At 34.6% G+C, this 26175-nt stretch overlaps 1 protein-coding gene across 2 annotated transcripts in view; it reads left to right on the plus strand.

Moving 5' to 3' along the window:
- LOC118199402 (eukaryotic translation initiation factor 2 subunit 2-like) overlaps nucleotides 1-26175 on the plus strand; it is a 187904-nt gene that overhangs the window by 21433 nt on the left and 140296 nt on the right. For both annotated transcript variants that reach the window (XR_015038742.1, XM_085808454.1), the window contains exon 2: nucleotides 22327-22498. Coding sequence is in view for 1 of the 2 variants with exons in the window: in XM_085808454.1 (XP_085664580.1) it covers nucleotides 22327-22498 (172 nt within the window). In the remaining variant the exon portion in view is untranslated. The remainder of the gene's footprint in view (nucleotides 1-22326; nucleotides 22499-26175) is intronic.

Here is a 26175-nt window from a genome sequence, read left to right on the forward strand (position 1 = left end):
TGCCCTCTATTGTATTTCCGTTTTCCAAATTTACTTTCATCTATTTCTGCTATCTTGCCAATACCACCTATTTTTTCCGATGATCGTTCTATATAATCTAAAATAATTTCGTTTATAAATTGCCTCTAGTCTGCTAATGTATTAGAAGCCAAAAAGTACTCTTCTTGAATAGCTCCAGTTTTAGTCCCTCTGAGTATTTCGTATGTTAAAAAAAAATATTTCATCTATCCTCAACTTACTGTTACAAAACCATGACCCATATCTAATTGACTTCTGAGATCCACATTCCTTCCCTGCTGTAACCTTCCTGCACACCCACATAAAACCATCTGACTTTGACTTTTTAGCTTTAAATTTAATTTCAGAATTACATTTCTCACATATAAATCCCCCTTTTATCAAGCCTGCTTCCTTTAAAAAGTCTAAGAATAATTGCTGATTTTGACATAAATGGACAAGAAACAATCTATTGGCTACAGCAGGCTTTCCTAAGGTCATCCTTCCAGTTGAAAATTGGAAAAATTCCCCGTTAATACTCCCTGAAACTTCTCAACAACGCTTAACACAGATGGCATCTTAATCTAAAAATATAAAGAAATTGGAATAAAATGAAATAGGAAAAAAAAAAAAAAAAAAAAAATCAGTACAACCAGTTCACTCAGTCAGCTTCTGCTCCAGCGAAGAAAATGGCACTTTCCAGTTTAAAACACGTGGGAATGCTACAGGGTTGCCAAAGTGGAGTATTCTAGAATTAACTGGGTTACCAGAAAAACAACCGTCCAAAAAGTGCGCCACAAGTGCGCCAAGCCGAAAATCGCCAATGGGGTCCTATACTCAAGCTGTACCAAATCTCCATATTCCAGGTATAAAATACTCTAGAATCTACTATCTTGATGCCATACTTAGCAGGCTTTTTGGGGCATATACTACCTGAATCTGCGTCGCCCCCAAACAGGTTCTAGTTTTTCCACAATTGTGACGAATTCTCCAGCAGTAATATGCATTTTTACAATTTGTAACAAATGTTTCAAAAAAACTCTGATAGGAGCCAATTTATCTGTCTCTCGTCTACTTTGACGATCATTGATATTGTCAAAGCATAGACATATCATCAAAATGAGGAATCAAGTGCGACTCATGGTTTTAGGAAATATGTCAATCCTGGTTCCATCTGTGGTTTACAAATCCTTCAAATTAGTGTGCGATGTTTATGAGTTCCGCATAAGTATAGCAGTCCAAAAAATGATTTTATTTGGTTTCATCTGTCTTCTTTGCATCTTGCTCTCGAGTAAAACGTTCTTGAATCAATTCGATTTAAATGTTTGTGCACTTCACCGTCATATTTAGCATGTTGCTATCAAAGAGAACATACCATGCATCTACGTGAGAAGCGACATCTCTTGAATAAGCTGCATTATCTGGAAGCTTGCTAATGATATCCCTTAAAGGCTTCCTAACATTTTGGAAATATGTTTTCTTCTGCCATTTTGTAACTTTACCTACATAAAAACCAGTTGAAAGGGAACTTTCATCTTTTGTTTCTGTCTCAATTTCAGTAGAATTGTGATTGCTACAGTATTCTTATCCTTAGAGGCAACACTGTCATCAGATATAGGCTAATCATGACTAGAAACAGTCTCGATAAGCTATCAAAAATATTCATTTTCTTTGTTGTTATTCAAATAGAGTATCATAAATCACTAAACTGACAGAAAAAAAGGAAAGATCTGACTGACGTGAGGACTATCACGATATGACATAACCTTGGCACCTGTTTCTCAAAATCTAGTTTTAGAGTTGAACTAGTTTTCCCCCTGCTGAAAGAATGTGATCTTGAATACAGCTACATGAAATTCTGGCTTAATCCGATAAGAAGAAAGTAACAAAAACATTGAATGGAAATAGATCAGGCATGTCATAACCTGGTGCGAGTTCTCGCGGGTTTCATTAAGCAGTATATTGTACCTTGTACTACAATAATATCTGACTGTTGAAAATCATATATGCCTGTTTGGAGGGTGAAAATTTTCATCATCTTGCTGTTAACTATAAATAACTATAACTGTGGCCCTCTCCTCCTGCAGCTTCAGTTATGAATAAAGCAAAACCTTAAAGAATATTTTACTTCTAAATTAAACATTATGCACCAATTTAGTGCGGTAAACATTAACCTAAGTAAGTATTTTAAGTGAGAGGCGTGATCAGTAAAAGGTTACTGAATTTCTATCTCAAGAATGGTAGCATGAACAGCACATTATAGAGGTCACAAGAAATTTATACCCTTGCTTGTCTTAAAAATTCACTTTTTTAATTGTTTTTAATAACAAAACAAAATATATTTGCTAAACTAACCCTTACCACCATATGTTTCTATAAAAAAGTGTAATTCAAGAATAACAATTTTTATTGCATTATTCAGATTTTTCATGACAGAGAAAGGGAATTTCATTAGTGGGAGGAGCCAAACGATTTTGTAAGGGAAAGAATGTAACATGATGTGATGAGTAAAATAGTAATGAAACTTAAAGGTATTAGAAATTTGAAAGCATTGGGAGAAGCAAGATTGGAAAATTAATATCATTAAGTAAACAAGAAAAATTACTAATGATGTGAAAGTGTTCAAAAGAATCCAGTTGATTAAATGAAGAAGCTTTACAAATAATTTTTGAAGTTCATATTAAAATGTAATTAAGTAACCTCCATACTTAGTTAAAAAATTCTTTTTTCCTTTTGAAATTTAATTCATAGTCCCTGACGAGAAATTTCAGCGCTTTTTCAATTTGGCCAATATACACGAAACGGCACGATAAATATCAAACAATGCTAAATTAACACAATAATTAAAAGAACAAATGAGATCTTTAAGAATCGAAAAGTGAATTTTACTGATAGTGAAAAAAATAACTTAAATATTGAGAAGTCGAGAAATTTTATAATTGATAGTAAATTCGAATAATTATTGGGTACGTGTTAGCTAAACGTCACTTTCGGCTTGGTTTTATGTTGACTAAATGCTTTTACAGTTAAGTGTCCTATAGCCAAATGTCCTGATGGCTAACTTTCTGTGTCGGCCAAATGTCCTGTCGGCTGTGTCCTTGTCGGCTAAGTCCGTGTCGGTTAAATGTCTTGTCGGCTAAGTGTCCAGTTCGGCTAAATGTCCTGTCGGTTAAGTGTCCACGACCGGTTATTATTAAGCATAGTTTTAACTGCATCTAATGCCGTTTGGTTAAATCATTCACACACACCGTTCTCCTCTGCCGTGAACGGGTTTGTGCGTTCAACACTAATTCCATTTTCAGCTAAGTACCTTTCGAATTGCTTGTTACAGAATTCACCATCGTTATTGGTACATATAATAGTTAATTTGGCTCTACTTTTGACCACCATGCACCCTAAGATCACCAAATAGGGCAATATGTATTATGCGCTGGTTTTTGGCGTGGTTGCTTGTTGTTTGGCAACCCTTTTGACGTTGAAAACTTTTCCTGGAGTGGTTTAATTGCTTTTTGGTTCGTGTCATGCGTGTTTTGAAATGGCTTATGCTACAATGAGAGACGTGGTTGCAAGAGGGTCTGGGAGATTTTTTTTAGTGGCTGTGCATGATAGAAGTAAAGAAACGGTGATGCAGTGTATTAAAGTGTGGATTGAGCCTTGTACAATTATTTTTTCGGATAGCTGGAAATCTTGCAAGGATTTAGAAAAAGAAAGTTTTGAACATTTATTTGTGAACCATAGTATGAATTTTCTGGATAGTATGTCTGGCTGTCATATAAATATGATAGTAATTACGTGGCAGCATGTTAATGGCGGTATGAAATTGGTATTTTTGCTGTTCGAAAAATCATTCATTCATTGTAAGTGCATTTTATTTTATTCTTGTCCTTATTTTGTAGAATGTTATGTTCATTTTTTTTAGTATGAATTTCTGTCGTTATTGTTGTTTTTTTTAATTGTTTGAAATTTTAATATATTTTGTTGATTGTGCAATTCGTAGATGTTTTTTAAAGTTGAAACAGAACGCTGTGTACATGGTATTCTTTGAAATTCATTGTTGTTATGTTAATGTATTAAAGTATTATTAATTGTGCGTAGTTCGTAGATTCTTTCGCTGCGTAGATTGTGCAGTTTGTAGATGTTTTTTTAAGTTAAAACATATCGCTGTGTACATGGATTCTTATCAAATATTTTTGGTTAGAAACTTTACGTTTTTGCTATCTAGATTTTTTTGTTTCGGAGTTTTAGCTTAAATTGTGTGTTCAAAACGTGGTTTCTGCATGTGCGAAAACTGCGTTTTTGAAGACATTTTAGGCTTAAAATTCAGAATATAGACAAAAAATTTAGATAGTAATATGGCACCGTGGGTAAGAAATTTGGTGACCTGAAAGCGCATATAGGAGTAGTTCTGTTAATTTTTTATTTGCCAACTTCTCTATTTGCCTATGATAGTTCTTAAAGTTAACGAATGATTCATTTTTATTTCTCATACAATATATTGTAACTAATATACTATAGTCATCTAGGATAGCGAGGAAATATTTATTTCCATCTTTAGACGGAACTGGGAAGGGGCCACAAATGTCTAAATAAACCATCTGCAATGTTTTTTTTGGATCTCTTAGGAACAGTTATAAAAGTTATTCTACTGGATTTAGCAATAATGCAAGGTTTGCACTTCTCCATTTGTTTTTCGATTTCTGGTAAAACTTTCACGCTTTGGTTTTTACTAGTATTCTGTATATAATCAAAATTTACATTGCAAAATCTTCGATGCCATTACTTTGCATCGTCTACTTTATTTAACTTTCCAGTTACTACACCGTAACCAGCTTCCTTTTTATCTGTTGCGTACTTAAGTGGTTTTATATGATAAAGACCCTTGTATTGTTTCGTGTAACATAACCTATCCCAATTATTAAAATATATCCATACCTTTCCGTTTGAATCTATAAGATGGGCACCTGCCTTTTCTAACCTTGCTGCCAATATTAAATTTCTTCTTAGATTTGGATTATGCAACACATTTTCTAACTCAATCCAATTTATTCTATTGCCTAATTTTACTGCAGATTTGACGGTATCCTTTCCTGGTACTTTACATTTACAATTTCCTACAGCTACAGACATCTCTATTCAGCATAGCTACATTTCTGTTGTTTGGAAAATCTTGACATTCTAACCAGGGCAAGGTAATTTCATATCTTCCATCAGAGTTAAATTTAATAATCCTTTCAAAATGATCTAACATTGCTTGCCATCTTTTGATTTATTTTCACATGGATCAGTGATACCAGTTACTTCCATTAATCTTCAGTCTCGTCAGGATGAGGAAGAAGATTACTCAACAAATTAGAGTTAGTGTCTTTATTTGATTTATCTGTTAGCTTTTCCATTATCATCCATCCAAACAAACTTTAAACAGCTGCTAATCCACACTCTTAATTTACATGTACAGTCATTATTTTGGACACCCATAATCTGGACCTCAAAGCTACAAACTTTCTGCGCATGCGTCGTGTTGACGCATGTGTTGGCAGTGGTGATAAGGCAAAGCATAATTTGCTTCCCTTAAATAAAGCTAAGACTAAATAAAATTCTTGCTTTATTCTGTAAATAAAATAAAAGAGCTAACACTGTAGCCTTTACATTTAAAATCATTAAGTGAAAGAAAAACTAGCATAATGCTAACTGATAATCACACAAGAGAACAAGAAACACAAGATTCGCCGATACCGGCGTACATATATATTATACTCGGCCAACCCGCCGATCTTGATGTCATCGGCCAATCAGCGGCAACCGCGTTAGCTTACCGCCGATCGACCTCCGATCAAAATTTGGGAAAACTAAAGCCAACAAACGGCCCTCTTTTCCCCATGCAAAGACAAAAACAAAACTTTCACAGAAGTTCATAGTTCAATTTTATTATACGAAAACACTTATTGTCTTTAAACACTGAAAACATCTAAACAAAACTTTGTTAAATTAACAGCAGTCGCTGCTTTTGTAAATAAGTCGGCAATATTTAATTTACTGGTGATAAATTCAAGGTCAAACACTCCATCATTTACTAGTCTTCTAACAAAGTGACAATCGCCGAACTAAGCACACAGACGTAAAATAACGTCTGTGTGCTTAGTTCGGCGACTTTCTATTGGCGATCTAGAAAAATCAGTGGCAGACTTGTTATCACAAAATAGTTTACACTCTCTTAAATTAAACTTTAAAATTTCATCTTGTAAGACATTTTTCGTCCACATTAATTCCTTCGCTGCTTCAGATAAAGCGATATACTCCGCTTCCATGGTTGATAAACTTACACATTTTTGTTTAACAGTTTTCTAGATTACCGGTACTTCATCTAAATATAATATAAATCCTCCCATGTACACGCGGTCATCTCTATTACTTGCATAATCAGCATCTGAATAACAATATAAATTTAGATGTTTAATCTTCGATAAGTTTAACTTATATAATTTAGTACTATTGAGATAACCAAGCAATTTCAACAGTGCTTCCCAATACCTAATTCCAGGATTCTCCTGAAATTGTGATAAGATATTCACTGCATATGTAATATCAGGCCTTGTCCTGTTAGCTACAAAAACTAAACATCCTAACAGATTTCTAAAGGGTAATGTATGCATTTCCGCAACTTCTGCACTTGTAGATGGACAGTCTAATTTTGTAAGCATTGCCCTTAGCTATGGGAAGTGAAGTTATTGGTATCTGGAAATGTTTAAATTTTTCAAAAATTTCTTCGATATATTTTTGCTGATGTATAAAAACCCTATTCTCATTCTCTAAGAATTCAATTCCAAGTAACGTTTTAGTTTTGCCTAATACTTTAAAATCAAAAAACTTACTCAGCTGTGAAATTACTTTATCTATACTATATTGATCTTTACTAAAAATCACAATATCATCTACATATAACAAGAGAATTACATTTGAACCCTTATAAACACAATTACACCATTGTATTTTCTTAAAATGTAGATTTTCTAAAGTAATTTCAAATTCACAAAACCATTCACTGCCGCTTTGATGTAGACCGTAAATGGCCTTGTGTAATAAACACACTTTATTTTTCTCTTCGAAAAGTCCCTCTGGTTGGGTCATATATATTTTCTCATTTAGGTTTGCATATAAATATGCATTCTTTACATCTGAATTAGGTTTGCATATAAATATGCATTCTTTACATCTAACTGACAATTAGTCCATCCATATAAACATACCAGTATAGTGAAAAATATTCTTATGATTGAAAAATTTACTACAGGACTAAATGTCATCAAATTCTTCACCTCTTTTCTGCCTGAATCCCTGTGCTACTAAGCGTGCTTTGTATCTAACCACTTGATTCTTTTCATTTCTTTTTAGCGTATAGACCCATTTGTTTCCTATTATAGTTTTATTTTCTGGCTTTTCGACTAATTCCCAAACCTTTCTTTTCTTTATTGTGTCGATTTCTTCTTTCATTGCCTTATCCCATTCTTCGGCATTTACTGATTTTCGTGCTTCTTTAAAATTTTGTGGGATAACTACTTCTACGGAATTTGCCTCTTCAGACACAGAGCTAGTCTCCTGTTCTACGAAATTAACTTTCCCCGAATTTTTTCCACTAAAATCGAACTTATCTTTTTCATATTTAATATTTCTTGCCTCACAATACTTTTCAATATCATTATAGGATCTAAAACGGGTGTCTGTTCCCTCTACATAATAATATATGTCTGTACGTGTTCCATCTGGCCTTTTAACTGCTTTTCTTTGCCAGTTTAAGTCTGATACTTCTTTCGGAGTAGATTTATCATCTGACAACTTTATTTCTTCTCTAGAAATTTCCTGTTCTTCATCTGATTCTGCTAATAGCTCAGATTCCTCTAGTCTTTTAAATTTAGGTTTTGATTTCTGTTCCAGGATGCCATTTGCTGCATACAGTTTTTCATCGAACTTCACATTACAGGTTTCTATTAATCTGCGTTCTTCTGGCAGCCATATCCTATAACCCCTAGTTTCCTTCGCATAACCTACCATGATTCCTTCTTTGCACCTCATTTCTAATTTATTCCTAATCTGTTTTGGCATGCCAACATAGGCTTTACAACCAAATACTTTAAAATAAACAACACTGGGTTTTCTATTTAGGAACATTTCATAAGGGGTTCGGTTGCTTTTATGACATACTCTGTTCCACGTATGTATGAAACAGCCAAGAGCTTCTGCCCACCATTCTTTTCCCATTTTACCGTCATTAAGCATAGCTTTAACTGCGTCTAATGCCGTTCGGTTAAAACGTTCACACGCACTGTTCTCTTCTGGGGTGTACGCGTTCGTGCGTTCAACACTAATTCCATTTTCGGCTAAGTACCCTTCGAATTGCCTATTACAGAATTCCCCACCATTATCGGTATACTTATTAATTTTCTATTTGTCAGTCTTTCCATTTGCCTATGATAATTCTTAAAGTTGTAGAACGATTCGTTTTTATTTTTCATACAATACACTGTTACTAATCCACTATAGTCATCTACAATAGCAAGAAAATATTTACTCCCACCCTTAGATGGAACTGGTAGTGGGCCACAAACGTCTAAATAAACCAACTGCAATGGTTTATCCGATCTCTTCGGAACAGATTTAAAAGTTATTCTACTAGATTTAGCAATAATACACAATTTACACCTCTCTATTGGTTTTTCAATTTTTGGTAACTCTTTCACGCTTTGATTCTTACTAGTTTTCTTAATATAATCAAAATTTACGTGGCTAAATCTCCGATGCCATAGCATTGCATTGTCTATTTTATTTAACTTTCCAATTTCTATACCGTAACCAGCTTCCCTTTTACCTGTTGCATATCTAAATGGTTTTACGTGATAAAGTCCGTCATATCGTTTAGCGTAGCATAATCTATCCCAATTATTAAAGTATATCCACATCTTCCCTTTTGAAATCACAAAATGAGCACCAGCCTTTTCTAACCTTGCTCCTGATAATAATTTCTTCTTAGATTTGGATTATATAACACATTATCTAACTCAATCCAATTTATTCGATTGCCTACTTTTACTGCAAATTTGACAGTACCCTTTCCTAGTACTTTACTTTCACAATTTCCTACAGCTAAAGACATACGTATATCGTTTATTTCTTCGAAATTTGTCATTAAATTTCTATTATTACAGAAATGAGTTGTAGCTGCAGTATCTACGACCCAATTAAATTTATCTGCGTTACCTCCTTTATCTGTAGTTGTTACATAATTTTCTACTAACATTAATTCTTTATCTTTAAACTGTCCATTTTTATCGTCTATTTTAAACTTCTGATTTTTACTTACATTTTCTTTACATTGAGCAATTAAGTGCCCAAATTTATGACATCTGAAACAAGGTCCTATTCTCATATTCCCCATTTTTTTCTTAGATTTAGTTTTATTTTCAACTTTATCTTTCCCTGCATTTAAACTAATAGTATTAAACACGCTTACTTTGCTGTCTTCTAAATCGGCAATTACCTGGCGAAGTCGGCTTTCTTCCCTTACCAGCTCTTCAGCAATTCTTTCCAGCGTAAAATCTTCGTCCTTCCACCTATAGATCAATTGTACAATGCCGGAGTATTCCTGGGGTAATCTCCTTATTGCCTGGAATCCTTTAAAAAGATCTGCCAAGTTGTGACCAGCTTCAGCTAACTTCTTTGCAGTCATTCTTATTCTTGCGATGAATAATCCTATTTCTTCATTTGGCGTATATCTAAGACTAAAAAATTCATCCAGTAACTGAATTATCTTTGCTCTTGTTTTGGGTTCGAATTGCTTCTGTAGAACTTCCCACGCTTCTTTACCACTTGAACATTCTTGTATCAGCAGCCTGAACTCAGCTTTAATTCCGTAATATAATGTAGTGAAGGCTCTGTTCTCCCTCAGTGTGAACTCCTGCTTTTCACGCCTTGTTGCACTTTTATCTAATTCTTCTTTGTCCTCTATGAAGCTCCAACAATTTCTATCCAGTAACAGCATTTTCATGTCGACTTTCCATCGATCCCAGTTGTCATGGTTTAACAACTCAAAACCTTCAGGTAGTAATGACATCTTCAATTAAGTGTGAGCACAACGACTTGAACAAACTTCTAAGACAGGTCAGCTTCTTTTCATGGATAACGGCCCTCTTCACCTACATTCCTTCAATGCAGAGTTGAACAGGATGACTGATTAGCTGTTGGCACTGGGCCCATAACCCAGTTGGCAGTGGTGATAAGGCAAAGCATAATTTGCTTACCTTAAATAAAGCTAAGACTAAACTAAATAAAATTCTTGCTTTATTCCGTAAATAAAATAAAAGAGCTAACACTGTAGCCTTTACATTTAAAATCATTAAGTGAAAGAAAAACTAGAATAATGCTAACTGATAATCACACAAGAGAACAAGAAACACAAGATTCGCCGATACCGGCGTACATATATATTATACTCGGCCAACCCGCCGATCTTGACATCATCGGCCAATCAGCGGCAACCACGTTAGCTTACCGCCGATCGGCCTACGATCAAAATTTGCATGTGGAAAACTAAAGCCAACAGCATGTGCATAGGCGTTTACGCATGCGCATAATACCTTTACGGCTGCGCGTTTAATGTATAACGGACGGTATAAGCTAAAATTATCTAATTATCTATTTCGGTTAATGTTGCAGATTGCGTTGTTCCTTAATCTTCGAATTGGGTCCGGCTTATTATTTTTCGCAGACTGTTAGAGCAATTTTATAAAAGTAAGCTTGAACTTTCGATTATGTCAAATAGAATTTCCGATGCTGGAGCTCCCAAAGGATCTACAAAGCAAAAGTATGTTTTGATGTCCATCAAACAGAAAGTGGAATTGCCACAAAAAATGGATAAAGGCATATCCTTTATTTCTCCAACCGTTCCGAAATCTGTTTATCAATTTCACGCTGCTCTGAGCGGGGGGGGGGGGACGCCACGGCGCACAATGAATTGGAAGTTGATCTGTCAGCACTATCCTTATCTTCAGGGCAGATGTTTTTATTTTAGTTGGCTTATAATTCCATACTAAATGTAGTACTTCATCTCGATGTACTCCGTCTTTGATATGATTTAAGTCAAATTCCTCGTCATTATAATTCGCTTCCGATAGTGAAGAAAGTGACACAGAGGTTATTGAAAATGAAAAAATTTTGATTGACAAATTAGTTGGTATTCTCGACACAGCAATTATAGGACTTGAACAGCAGAACTTTGTAACTGAACAAGAAATTATGTCTGTTTATAGAATTAAAAAGAAAGTATTATCACATAAAAAATGAAGCAACTTAAACAACTTACATTGAAAGAAATGTTTAATAAAGTAAACAAAGAAATATTAAGCTTTTTTTTTTTTTTTTTTTTTTTTTTGTAAATTTTGATACCCTTTAGATCATAATTGTTCTTTATTTCATTAATTACGGTTTCATATTTTAAATTTTATAATTTCTGCATGCCATCTTACCAGATTTAAACTGATGATCTATAATCCAGAATCGCCGAAGTCCTGACGAGTCCGGATTAACGACTTTTGACTGTAGTTATAATACTAATGCTTTAGGGATTATATATATAATTATTATAAGTCATATGTAACTGTCAAATTTTTGTGTTTTCAAGAAGCCATTCAAAATTATTTGAATTAAAGTCATTCAAAATTATTTGAATGACTTCTTTGTCTGGCCTCTTGCTGTATTTTCTTTACCCGGGGTATGTTTTATGATTAAGTTAAACCGCTGCACGTAAAGTGCCCAACAGATCTTGGCGATAAGTTCTTTCCTGAGTATAAACATCCTAACGGCTGCATGATTTGAATAAATTATAATCGATGATTGGCCAAAATAAACTCGGAACTTTTTGTGCGGCTGATAACACTGAGGGCTTTTCCTTATTCTGGGGTAACTGCACCCTCTTCACAGTGCCCCATTTTAGTTTAACTGGTCCCCCTGCTTTTTGTTTACTTCCTGTCTGCCCCCCTATTCCCAGTTTGATTTTTTTCCTTTTCTTTTGAATTTCTTCTTCGGCCAAAACTGAGGTTTTTGTTGAGGTGTTGGCCTAAAACTTCACTCCTTTCTCCTCTCACTGTCATCCGATTTTATTCTGCCACGTGTTGATTTTGGAACTTTGTGGATAACTCAAATATAAGTTTTCCAATGATGTTTTACATTTCAAAGCTCAAAGTAGTCTTGAGCCTGGGGTAGAAGTTGCAGCAAAATTATTTGAATGACTTCTTCATCTGGCCTCTTGCTGTACAAGATATTAAAAATCTGGGCTTTCCGCTAAATAAATTCTGTCAGATCCTTGATTTTATATTGACATTTGCTGAATAGCTTTGACTCGAGCTTGCCTCTATCCTTCAGTATGGGGAACGCTATAATTAATGCTTTCTTAAAGTTTTTAAAGTTGTAGCTTTCGCTACCAGGCTCACCCAAGATGAATTTGCCAGTGCATTTATACCGCGTAGCAGCCTGCCCTCTAAGGACGGACATAACGATAGCAACGTTTTGTGCTTGTGATACTGGATGCAGCAAGAACTGAGAATTTAACTGAAGACAGATATCTTTCCATAAAAAATTTCTGCTGATTCACCATGATCATTGGGGGGGGGCTGGCAACGTTGAATAAAAAGTGCTAAATGGTGACGTTTCCTGTGACATCGTGGTTCTTTTTAAACATTGGGCATCAGTGTAAAGTGTATGTCTTTTTGGGAATATAGACTTTTAAATGGACTACTGAAGAATTTTCTTACAGCCTTGTGAAACAAAACAGAAGCCTAAAGAAGGGTGTTATTCAAACAAAATGAACAATGACCCAACTTGGGTTGCAAGAAGCCACGCTCTTCTTAACAGAATTACGTAACGAATACTAAATTTCAAGGTGTTGTAGATTAGCCTAACAGTTGACAGAATACTTTTAACATGCAGGAAGAGCTCTGGTTTGTAATAAACTGGCAAGACAAGCTTAGTGGCTGCAATGCTGCTAACACATGTCGCTAATAATCACAGCACACATTTCCTGGAATAGGCAGACATGCTTTAAAACTAACTTCTGAAACTCTCGCTTAAATAGCACTTCATTCTACTTCATAAGTTGAATAAACTCTCGCTATCTCATTTACATTCTGGCATGAAAAGTGTGGGTGAAAAGAGAGTAATAGGAAGGTATTAGATCTTAACCTTGCTATTCTGTTCGTATTTACTCCATGTATGTAGTGTATGACCCGATTCAGAAAACTAACCTTCCTTGCAGTAAATGACAGGTGCCATTTAAGAAATGATTTAAACAATAGTAATGTAAGTTTCAAAATATATCTAAATAATATAAAGCATCTCTAAAAATAACAGAAAAATACAGTACAAAGTCCGAGATCTGAACTCTTTGGGACTTTGGTGATTCCAAATTTGGGATTTTTCTGGGTATTTGACCATCAATTTAAATCTAGAAAGATGGCATGTAGAAATTATAAAATTAAAAATATGAGATTGTGATTTATGAAATAATGAAGCATTTATGATCTAAAGGGTATAAAAAACACTTAATATTTATTTGCTTACTTTACTAAACATTTATTTCAATGTAAGTTGTTTAAGTTGCTTCGTTTTTGGGCCTAATATGTTTTCTTTATTTTTATATAGACAGACACAATTTCTTGTTCAGTTACAAAGCTTCATTGTTTAAGTCCTGTAATTGCTGTGTAGAGAATTACAACTAACTAGTCAATCAAAATTTTTTCGTTATCAATAACCTGTCTGCACTTTCTTCACTATCGGTAGCGATATTTTCTGGATTTAGAACCATAATACAAATTTCGCTGTAATTGTTGTTATTTATCATTATTCCGCCGTCAGTTATTTTGCTGATTGGGGCATTGTCATTGCAATGAAAAACGTCTGTTATATCATCTTCATTTATTACTGCTTCTTCACATTTCTTTATAAAGTCCATTCATTCGAAAATTTCATGTTTGGTTTTGTGATATATGAAAATCTTAAAATTCGCGGCTGTCATATTCATCCTCACCATGAAGTATGGTAGCTGATCATATATTATGCCAAGCATTTTTAAAAGTATGTGGAGACACATCCTTCCACATTCTTGGGACGCTCCACAGAACAGATGCTACACTAAAATATTTAAAAAATTGAGTACAAAAGAGCTAAAACATTTAGTACAAAAGAGCCAACAGTCTAAATGTGATTAATCACATTAGAATGGATATGCATAAATTAATCTAAAAATAGAAGCCTAAATTAAATGAGAATTAATTAAAAAAGGAATAGATATTTAAACAATTGAAAATGAGCAATACAGTTTTAAAATTTTTGTTAAAGCTAAGAAAATTAAAAAGTCTAAGAATCAAATATAGTCTGTAAATTATGGAACTAATAGACGGTAAATTTGTGATGACATCAGAGGTTATGTGAGGATACGTAACTATGACGTCAAAAAGATCACACGATCTCTGACATCATTTGCGATTTTTACGACTTTTTGAGTCTTCTTTTGCTACTTCAATTGAAAAATTTCTGGCAACACTTCTCGCTGCGACACTGCCTGACCCATTCATTCATCACTTTGTCATGATCGTCACTTCGAGCATAATGAATATTTTTTCTGTTATTCATTGCGAGTGCAGTGTCAGAATCCTCAAAAGGTTTTTTCTGTTTTCGTATGTCATATACAGTTTATTTTCCAATGCTATCACAGTCCACTCCTTGCATAATTTTGAGACAGATACCTTTATCCCTTTTTTACAGCAATTTCAGTGTTTGTTTAATGAACATCAAAACATGCTTTCGCTTTGTAGATCCTGTTGTAGCTCCAGAATTAGAAACTCTTTTTGACGTAATCGAAAGTTCAAACTTTAAGTTTCATAAAATTGCTGTAATAACAGCCTGCAAAAAATAATAAACTGGATAAATTGAGAAAATTAAAGAACAAAGCAATCTGTTTTATTAACTGAAATTCCTTGGAATCAATAAAACATTTAAGTATAATATTAGCCTAGCTTAATGGCATCCGCTACACATTTATTGGGTATGTATCATGAGCTTCGCAACAAAATTTAAGTTGTTCCACTAAATTTTATCTTGCTTCTGTTGCGCTCTGAGACAATTAAGCCTGAACTGTATTAGTGTAGTTATTTATTATAGTTACATCTATTTCTTACACAAATAAATTCCCACATATACTTAAGGCTTTTCAAGAGCTGGCATTAGATATAAATTCTGCCTGATGCAGTCCCTGCAGGTCCTAAATTTTGCTAACAAGCACCTCCCTTAATTTCTAAATTTTTGCTGCCTCTAAATTCTAAAAATTTTTTCATACCTTAATTTTGTGACTCAGTGCTTCTCTTAATTCAAAAAATTTTGTCTTCCCTAAATTCTGCCACCCGGTGTGGCCATATGAGCTCTGGCGTCAGTTCTGGGCTTATGTGAATAACAAATCAGTTAGTCTTAATTCTAATAGCAGTAAATGTAATTTTTTGGCCATTAACAAAATTTATTATTAGCATATGAAAAGAAATTTGTGTAAAACTTTTCCTTGTCAACATTTCTTAGTGACTTTAGCTTAAATCTGTAATCATCGCCAAGCGTAATGGTAACCATACTCTCTGTTATCCAGTTACTAATAAAAATTAAAAAAAAAATATATATATATATATATATATATATATATATATATATTTAGGCATAGCTGCATGAGTCATTACTCAGGTTGTCATATGTTGCTAAACATGCAGGGATGAAAGCAAAATATAATAAATAATGATTTGCCGGGTTAAAGCGTCAGAGATATAAAATATTACTGGGTGTAAAATCAACGATGTTTCTATGCAGAATGTTTTGGTTTGAGCTGTATGCCAAGCAGATACGCAGCCATGGAGTCAAATTATTGATCACAGTGATTTATGCTAAACTGAATGTTTCTTCAGTAACGAGTTATTTTATTTAGCGCTGAAGTGAAATTAGGAAATGTGCCTCTCCATATGTTTTATTATGCGGAAAAACATTTTATGCACATGCCTAAAGCATTAAAAAAAAGATTCCTTAAGAAAAAAAATGGCATTTGTTGGTCTGAGGTTTGGATTTAGATCATTCCAGACATTGAATGTCCAGATTTCAGACTTTGTACTGTATTTGAAATTGAAACTTGCAATAATAATATAAAGCATCTATAAAAATATTCAAAATTGAAACTTACCTTTATTTACAGTTTGAATAGTAATATCTTATATGAGATTTGCAAATGTGATTCTTACAATTGTACATAACATAATAGTTTTGTTATTGCTTGATGGACAGAGCTTGCACCTTGCATGATTGACAAATGATGAAATATTCTCAGCAGATCCTAATGGTGCATTTTCCCTTTTTTCTCTGTATTCGTTTTACTATTTTTATTGAGTGCTCACTTCTTGGTTAAGTGTGGCCTTCGTTGTCCCAGTTCTTCCATAAATAGCCTTCGTTTAGTCAATTTGTTTTCGTTCCATTCACTATGTATTGAAGTCCATAGAACAAATGCATTGTACGCAGAAGTATCAAGCATGTTATAGAATGCTATCATAGGCAGGCGACTTGTTTTTCTTTTACTAGTGTATGCGTTTAAAAGTTGATCAAGAGTATCCTAAGCCCCTTTAGTTGAATTAAAAGGCGTGTTCGAAAAGTTCGGTGATTGGTTTCATAATTAAAAAACTGCGCCGGTTAGGATCTTGCACTCACGCAGACGCAGTGAGAGAAATGTCATCTAGAGCCATCTAACGGCCATTTTATGACAGATAAGAGGAAGCGCACGCTATGAGCAGTTTAACACAGTCAGTGTGAGAAAGATTGTCAGTGTGACATGGAGCAACGCATAAAGTTTTGCTTCAAGTTAGGCAAAACGGCGACGGAGACACATGACTTGTTTGTGAAAGTTTATTGTCAGGAAGCAGTGAGTAAAAAGTGTATTTATGAGTGGTTTAAATGCTTTACAGAGGGAAAGGAGGATGTCAAAGATGAGCCGCGGTCGGGGTGCCCTACAATGAGCACAACTCCAGAAAATATGGAACGAGTTCGACGGTTGCTTGCGGCAGATCGACGACTATCTTTAAGAATGATAGCTAGCGAATTGCAGATAAGCACCATTGTGTACAAACATTTGCATAAACGTAAGATATGCACCCAGTTTGTACTGCACTCGCTGTCAGATGAGCAAAAGCAATACAGGATGGAAACCTCTGGAGATTTTATCGACGTGTGTGACCGGAATCCACAATTCTTGGAAACAATAATTACAGGGGATGAGTCGTGGTGCTATCAATACGATCCGGAGACCAAGTGGCAATCCATGGCATGGTGTTCAACGTTGTCACCCCCTCCCAAAAAAAAGTTGTTTGACACAATCCACAATGAAGACGTTGTTGATTGTCTTTTTCGACAGTAAGGGTTTGATCCATCGTGAATTTGTACCCGCGGCTACAACCGTCAATGCGGAATACTATATGGGGGTTTTGAAATGGCTGCTGCTACGCATACGCCGGATTCGACCACCGTACCGGAATGGACAGTGGAATCTGCTCCATGACAATGCCCGGCCGCACACTGTGATCCGTATAACCCAATTCCCGACAGGCACCAGGTTCCAGTTTTGGATCACCCTCCATATTCTCCAGATCTGGCTCCCGCAGACTTCTTCCTGTTTCCCCGTCTCAGAAGTTCTGAAAGCCCAACACTTTTCCGACATTACTGAGATCCAACAACGTGTGACAACAGTGCTTCGAGCCATACCGAAAGAAGCGTTTGCAGACAGTTTCCAACAATTGTACACCCGATGTTAAAAGTGTATTGTTGCTAATGGCAAATACTTTGAAGGCGAGTAAAGCTATTTTGCTTGTTTCCTTTTTTTTTTTAATATTTTTTTTATGGTAAAATTCACCAAACTTTTCGAACACACCTTTTATAATCTAAGATCATTAATGGTTTTTTTGTCAGGTCTGTTGCTAACTTCTTTATCATGATGCAAAGTGCTCATAAGAATAACATTCTTCTTTTTTTGGGATGCAGTTTTACAACCGTTATGTCTTCTGTTCAATAAAATAATTAGCTGTGAACTTCTCTGGATGGCACTTCTTCAGTAAGTTCTGATTTATTTTTTATAATGGTGCCAAGCAGTCATTTTCCGTTTTAGAAGAAGTTGTCCTAAGTTGTAAAATGTGAAAAAATTATCACATGTAATATTGTGCTCCGAATACCTATAAGTAAGATCACACACTGCCCGCATTTCCTGATTTCTCTCTGGCTTTGAACCTTCTTCTTTTCCAGTGTAAATTTGTGTTTTACATGTGAAATTTTACTGTCACATAAAGTCCATATTTTGATCCCATTTAGATGGCTTACTTGGTATATACTGTTTGAAAGGATATTGGCCATAAAATCCTACTATTCATCTACAATAATATTTTCATTCAGATTATATAAGTTTGGTAGGATTTCTATCCACTTTTCTTAGATATCTCACACTGCAACTAATTTATCTAAATTTCTTCTTTTTTGATGAGTGGATTTATTATCAAAATGAATAACTCTCGATATGGTGCAAAATGTTTCAAGGGACATTGTTGCACGAAATATATTTTAGCCAGTTTCTTTATCCTGTAAGCTTTTTGTTGATTCTCCATATGATTTATTAATACCAGCTAGGACGAATAATCCAATATATGCTTGAAAAGTTTTATTTTCCCACTTTTCTCCTTCAATATTAGTCATTTTTATGATTTTCTTTACAACTGTAGAATTGAATACTACCTCAAATGCACTTTTTACATCTGTTATGTTTGCCATTGCATATTTTGTGACCCCTGGAATAGTTTTTATAATATTAGCAGCTGTTGATTGAGAATGTGGCAGTGGATCCAACTTCCACTTTATTACATGATTCTTGGACTGAATACTCTGTTTATAATTCATTTGTTGAATATCAGTATCAAAATCGTTGTCAGGACTTTGCTTAAACTCTTAATTAAATTAAACTCTTAATTTCATCACTTGTATGATTTTCATACTTGGATACTTCTTCTCAGTCAGAAGATTCTATTAATTTAGCTATATCAGCATGACTCAACTTTTTGCCATTTGCCATTTTTTCTCTCACATTTACAGGCACAACTCTTTTATCAAAAAATGTGTATCAGAAAGTGAAATACAGCGGAAAAATAATGTTACAATAAGAGTAAATAGTTTGGCCCCTTAACCAACCATATCAACTTTTTAACCTTGCACGTTCTCTTGTCATGTGATCAAACATGTGTCAATGAAACAGGTCTCAAAAACGGAAAAATTAGAGAAACTATTGTTATTCTTTCTTTTCAATTATTCCAAACAAAAGTCAATATGTATGAGTAAAAATGAATGATTTTTTGCATTAGGTCCTACTGACCCAAACAATACATTAGGTATAAATTGAAAAATACATTGACTACCAATAAGTATTTGGACACCTATGCAAATGATGATATCTGTGGTCCCAAGGTACGCCACGGACTCCGCCGGTATATATCGTGTAGGAAACAGCATCGGCTTTAGTCGCATGCAAGATGCCTCGCAGTTCGGAGCTCTCTGATTTTGAGAAAGGTATAATTATCGGGTATCACAAATGTGGCCAATCCGTAAGGGACATATCTAGCGATATGAAGTACCCAATATCGACAGTGGCCTATGTGATTAAGAAGAGGAAGGTGAGGGGTGATTGTCGGAATGTGTCCAGAGTCGGCAGACCAACGAAACTGGGGGATAGAGACCAAGGAGTGCTGTTCAGAGAAATTCGGAAGAACTGCACCCAACCGATAGCCCTTATCCGCTAGGAGTTTCAATAGGTTTCCGGGAGTATTGTTTCAATGAATAGCATCCATAAGGAAGCACATCTGCTTGGTTTTCATGGTCGTGCTGCTGCCCATAAGCCTTTGATCACAAAGTCCAACCGCGCTCCTCGATTAATGTGCTGCAAAGCACATTGAAATTGGACCGTAGATCAGTGGAAATGGGTTCTTTGGAGTGACGAATCAAGGTTCACCATTTACCGTTCGGATGGCAGTGTCTGGGTCTGGCATCTACCTGGAGAACGTCTCCTGCCAGAATGCATTGTGCCAACAGTCAATTTCGGCGAAGGTGGAATTATGGTCTGGGGGTGTTTCTCCTGGTATGGGCTGGGACCCTTGGGCCCCATTCATGCTAAGCTCAACTCCGATGCCTACTGCACTATTTTGGATGACAACGTGCTTCCTACATTGTGGCAGTTTTACGGGTTGGACCCCTGTTACTTTCAGGAAGACAATGCCAGTTGTCATGTTTCGACATTAACCAAGGCTTGGTATGGTGCCAATGGAGTTCATCGAATGGACTGGCCTGTCCAGAGTCCAGACCTGAACCCTATCAAAAACCTCTGGGACGAGTTGCATCGCCGAATTCAGGGGTGCACTACCCTTGCAAAATCGGTGAAGGAAATTCTATGTCTTCTCCAAGCCAAGTGGAAGAAAATACCACTAGCTGTCATACAAAGACTTGTGGAAAAGTATGCCCCGGAGGGTCCACGCTGTAAATACCTCTCGTGGAGGCTCTACCAACTATTGATTTTGAATTAAGTTAGTTTTTCTTTTCTATCACAGGTGTCCAAATACTTATTGGTAGTCAGTGTATTCCTTCAAAACACAAATGAACATAAATCCCTCTAGGAGTACTTAAGCAGATAACCCATAATTAAATAAACCAAATTTTTACTGACATCTGTCTAAGTAATGGTCTGAGGGAGAGCCATGTATTTATGTAGAGAGTTCAGTTCTTTCAGGTTTAAGATCTTATGCATGGAACTAATTTTTTATAAATTTTGCAGTTTTTCTGTGGGCACTAATACATCTAAAATCTAAATATATGCAAAAGTTTTGTAGTTTATCATTAGATTTATATATAAATGTGTATTTGCTGATATTCGGGTTATACTTGAATTTGTTCTCTTTATTGCACGAAATACAACTTCCCCCCTTTTTTCGCAGTATGAATTTTTTTGTTGTATATTGCTAAGTTTGGTGACTTACCAACATTTTGGTGAGTTTTACCCTTTGAGAGACACTATTTAAATTAAATTGTGGTAAAATTTTGCATGAATTATAACTTATGGACCCTAAAAACACAAAATTGAGACTTAAAAAGAAATCTAGAGCGAAATCCTGAATTTTGAGGGCCGGTATATATCTTATACCGATTTTTTCCCCAGCTAGCTGCCAATTGTTAATTTTTCAAAAAGAGTGAAAAATGTCTCTAAAATAGCAAAATATGAGGAATTTTTATAAAATAATTTTAAAATAAAATGTAATAGAATTCTTCTTAACACTTGATATAGGCATTTAGTTTGGTAAGATAAATTATTATTTAAAAACTCACAGTTATTAAAAACACTGGTATAATATGGAAAAATAGAATGATGTTTTCTGTAATGAAAATACACATTCTCATCTGACTATCTCTGAGTAGTCTGATTTGGAATTAACTGCATCTTTAAATTTTACTTCCATAAGGAAAAGCATTCAGCTGTTTTATCAATAATCCCTACATTTCCCTTTTTTAAGTCACTCTGTAAGAATGAATCAAACTACTGTAGGGCTATTGCAAATGACAAGCCTTCATAAATATATTTTTATCTGTTGAGGCTGTTTCTGAATGAAGTTGACCTCTTTATTTGATTAAGGAAAGTATTCCATGAATCTTCACTATCTGTTGTATGTCTCATTATTGTCTCATTGTTGTAATAAAAATAAAATAACTTTTTGCAACAGGCCACATCGACTTTTCAACATTTACTTTCATTCTGATATATGTATTTTGTTATCTGTCCACCCTTGAAAAGTTATTAACAGTAGTTAATTAATTAATCATGACTTTTTAAACAAAAAAAAAAAAAAAGTGTAAATGTGAATGTGGGAATGAACATTTTCATAATCAAAATAATTTTCTTTATTTGCATTGTGTGTAGTGCATTTAAAAAAAACCTGCTAGGAGCTGGCAGTTATATGAATCACATACTCATTGAAAAGCATTCATATATGCTGAAAGCAGTCATTTGTTTGTGAATTAATGTTTGTTTTTTGTGAGTTTTAAAACATTGTGCTTATACTATGTTCTATCAAAATATTGTTTATAATAATAAATAAATATATTGCCAAAATAGTGCTTAGTTTCTCCTACTCAAGTAACACATTTTAATTAATTGTAGCTAATATATCTTATTTTCATGTATATGTTTCATTTCAGATTTTTGATCCATTATTAAAGAAAAAGAAGAAAAAAAAGAAAATGCCTTTTGATTTGAGTGCTTTGGAAGAGAATTCAACAAATGATGTTGGAAGTTGTGAATTTCAGCAAGACGATTATGTAGATAACATAGTTGTGAAAGATGAAAATGAAGTTTTGGATGATCGAGAAGGTATATACAGTTTTTAAGGTCTTTATTTTGTAATTTTCTAAGAACATATGATTTAAAATATGTATATGAAAATATTAGACTTTTGTCTCTTTTGGATTAGTATTGAAACTTTTGTTGGTGAGAAGTAAAGATTTTTACAAAGAGAAGGTTTATTGTAATGAAACATGCCCTTATACTGTAAAAAAACACTATTTTTACCCAGCTATTTGGCATTCTTCTAATCAGAAGGCTCAAATAAGTAAACTAGTTAAAAATTGTAGTGTTTTTTAAATGATAAATTAAGTAAATGAGAGACTTGTAAAGCCAGCATAAAGCATGTGTGGGATTACGACTTAGAGCAAGTAGAAATTATTGCCAAACAATCTGATTTAGTGCCAATAATGGACAAGCATGATGTCACTGTACAATCATAAGATCCTTGATCTAGTTATATGTAAACCTAATTAATTCTCTACAAGCCAGTTTAGTTTTTGTGGAGTTGGACGTTAATTAACATCTATTTCTCTGCTTTTTCCCTTTCAGTTTGAGAAAATTATTGAAAGTTTCTTTTTGATTATCTGCACCCCTCCGAAATATAGTCATGAGGTAGTGCACTATGTCACCAAAATAGGCAAACCATGACATCACTGACATGTATTTACATGGCAACCCAGATATGCATAACATTTGCTTATTTTATCTGGGGGGCTATGTTCACTAGTTTGATCATAGTGCAAATTAGGGCATATACATGAAAATTGAACTGGACTTTGATTGGAAGGAGGAAAAGGGTAAAGGAGAATGCGCTGTGTTGGAGATTTTGGGAAACAGCTTTCAGCATCAGGAACAAGATCAAGTATGCATTCCATTAAATCTGGCTATTGTGAATTAGTTCCTTTCTGCATTGTGGGTTAATGCTGCTTTTAATATTGTGCGGCTTTTAATACCTTACGAAGTTTTAATCTAGATATCCAATCAGGACTGCAGAACTACAAGCCAAAAAACAAATATAATAATAATAAAAAAATCCTTCCCTTATTTTTGTTTTTCATCCCTAATTAATTTTCTACTAGACAGTTTAGTTTTCCAGAGCTAGATCAGGTCCAGGAGCCCATTCACCCTGAAAGAGTCCGGTACAAAAAGGGGGTCTTGAACCAGATCCTGTCTGGTATGCCCTAGACAAGGTAAGATGTGATCAGGAGAGGCCTGTGCGGTAGAACACTTAGTGCATATTTCAAAGTTTTTATTACCACTGACAAAAGTCTTTGATAACAGATGGCCACTAAGGAATCTAGTAAGTGCAGTTAGATCTCGTCTATTGCTGCTCTGAACCAAAGAGCCACCACTTGCTCTGATACCATGAGTGCACTGGTGGGACCATGCAAACAGCTCAAACTTATTCTTTGCTGGTGCTGAGTCAGTCTTCTTCCACCGGTGCTCCAGGTCTCTGACCATAGAAGCTGCCCCTTATCCCATCCATCCTTTCCTTATAAAGTCTAGGAATGGAGAATGTAATAACTGAAGGCAACAGACCTTAAATGCGGTTCTTTTCTAAACTATGGCCTTAAATGTGGTTCATGGCCAATTGTAGTACATTGATTGATATGACCATAGGTCACAAACGGGGTGAATCTGAACAAGTGGGCAAAACCTAAAGGAGTGACAGAAGGCAGCTATACAAGCAATATTCATCATACAGGGTTCGTAGTGGTTCTTATAAGTACTTATAATTGAAAATAAAATATAAAGGCCCTTGTAGGTGCTTACTTTTCCCCTAAAGCATTTATTTTTTAAACAAACGCGCATTTCCCCCCCATACCAAAGCTGAAACTAAATAAACAACTTTTCTTCCTTATCTGGAACGTCAGATGGTGAATCATACTCCCGGCAATAGCTTTTCACCCCTTTCTCTGCAGGTGCACGTCGATGTATTAGTCAAAGAATTGCAAAAGCGTAGAAAATTCTGGTATATTCCTTATTCTTTTCCTCCCACCCAGGACTACACACATTTGAATTTCTCTCAAGATTTAAATAATTTGCATTCTCGTTCTGCGTGGTCAGTTCATATTTGTGTTTATTATGATCATTATGCTTATATTATGAGCACATGTATGAATATTTATAACAATATATTTGCAGTAACTGAAGTACAGATAAACTTCAAAAGTAGGTAAGTGTGTTTTAACACGGATTAGCTTTTTAAGGAATAATATTCGGAATGGTTTAAATAAAATGAAAGTAATCGAATAGTCAAAATAATTTCACTTTTTTTGCCAATGCATTATACAGTACGGAAGTTGGGAGGGGGTCCTCTCCTTTCTCTGCAAAATCTTGAATATTGAAACCGTTACAGTTTGCAGCAAAACAAGCAGTTGACTTTTCTTTTGGGTCACTTTCCAATCTGGATTGAATAGGACTAAAAGTTCTGTGGTCTACCAACCCAAGCAAAGAATGAGACTATTCTGAAAATTTAACACAGTCTGTTCAAAATTAGAATGAAAAACACCTCAGATTAGCATGTCTCTTTCTTTTCCTTTATTTAGTTATTTAATCTCCAAATACCGGCAGCTGTTGATTCCGATTGCGTAATATCACTTTTGGAAGAATTAAGGTGCACGTTTTGTGTAATAACGTTTGCGATATTTTGCAGAGATAAATTAATTTTGATGTTCAGTCTGAGATTTGTTTATGAGTTTTTAAAAGAGTTTTGCTATAGTTGCTAAACAGAATATTTTTCACTTCCGTTGGGCTATTTCTATATGATGCACATATTGAAATGTCAAAAGCATTATTTAGCTGAAAAATCTATAGAACTGCTACAATACACCCTTTCCATCTTTTTCCAGTTATGCTTGACTTTTCGGGATTTTCAGCTATTAGGCAATTTCCGAGCATGCCAGCTTAAGCTTTTATTGTTAAAGGATGACTGCATGAAGCAATTTCCCGTCTTCTGATTTCAGAAATGTTCCTCTTTTTACTTATTTTTACTTAAATTAATTAGCTTGCAATATGTGTTGAGGGAAAACTATTGTACAATAAAAATTCAGAAAATGTTCAGAATTTTGCTTTAATTATTTAAATATTAATATGAGTGAAAAAATAAATTGTATTTATTTTTAGGTGCCAAGCGAATATAATAATAAATATGGCTTATTATTAATATTCTGTATTTTGAACTGAAATTTCATCGTTAAATCTTGCAATATAGTGTAGTTCTGCATAGTTTCCCCCCTCTCATTGTAAACCAGTTCTGTAAATTGAACTGTTATTTAAAATTAAAAAAACAATGTAATTATTTTCCATGGTTGAAGTAATGCTCATTCTATCTTAATAAATACTGAATTAATACTGAATCTTAATAAATACTGAATTTTTAAATTACCAGTCTAATTTTTCTTTTAAGGTTATGCAGTTGTGTATAATTTAATTAGACAGGTGCTTATTTTTTTAACTAAAATGTGGCTACTAACCCTCTCATAAAATGTATGGTTAAAGCACAAACAGTGAGCCGCTAGGTGGCATTTTAAATAAATGGTGTAAAAAGGGTTGGTCTTCGCACCCAATGGCATTTTCTACCATTTGATTGCCAAGAGGACTGCTGGTTATACGAACCATGAAATTTCAAGGTTGATGGATTGGTCAAGGTGGTCCCATAGTATGGCCACCAAGAGTGCCAGATGTCTCGTATTTGGAGTTTT

Source organism: Stegodyphus dumicola, chromosome X1, assembly GCF_044657685.1.
Source record: "Stegodyphus dumicola isolate Sdum_Otavi_A_Nest chromosome X1, ASM4465768v1".
In the NCBI taxonomy this organism is placed as follows: domain Eukaryota; kingdom Metazoa; phylum Arthropoda; class Arachnida; order Araneae; family Eresidae; genus Stegodyphus; species Stegodyphus dumicola.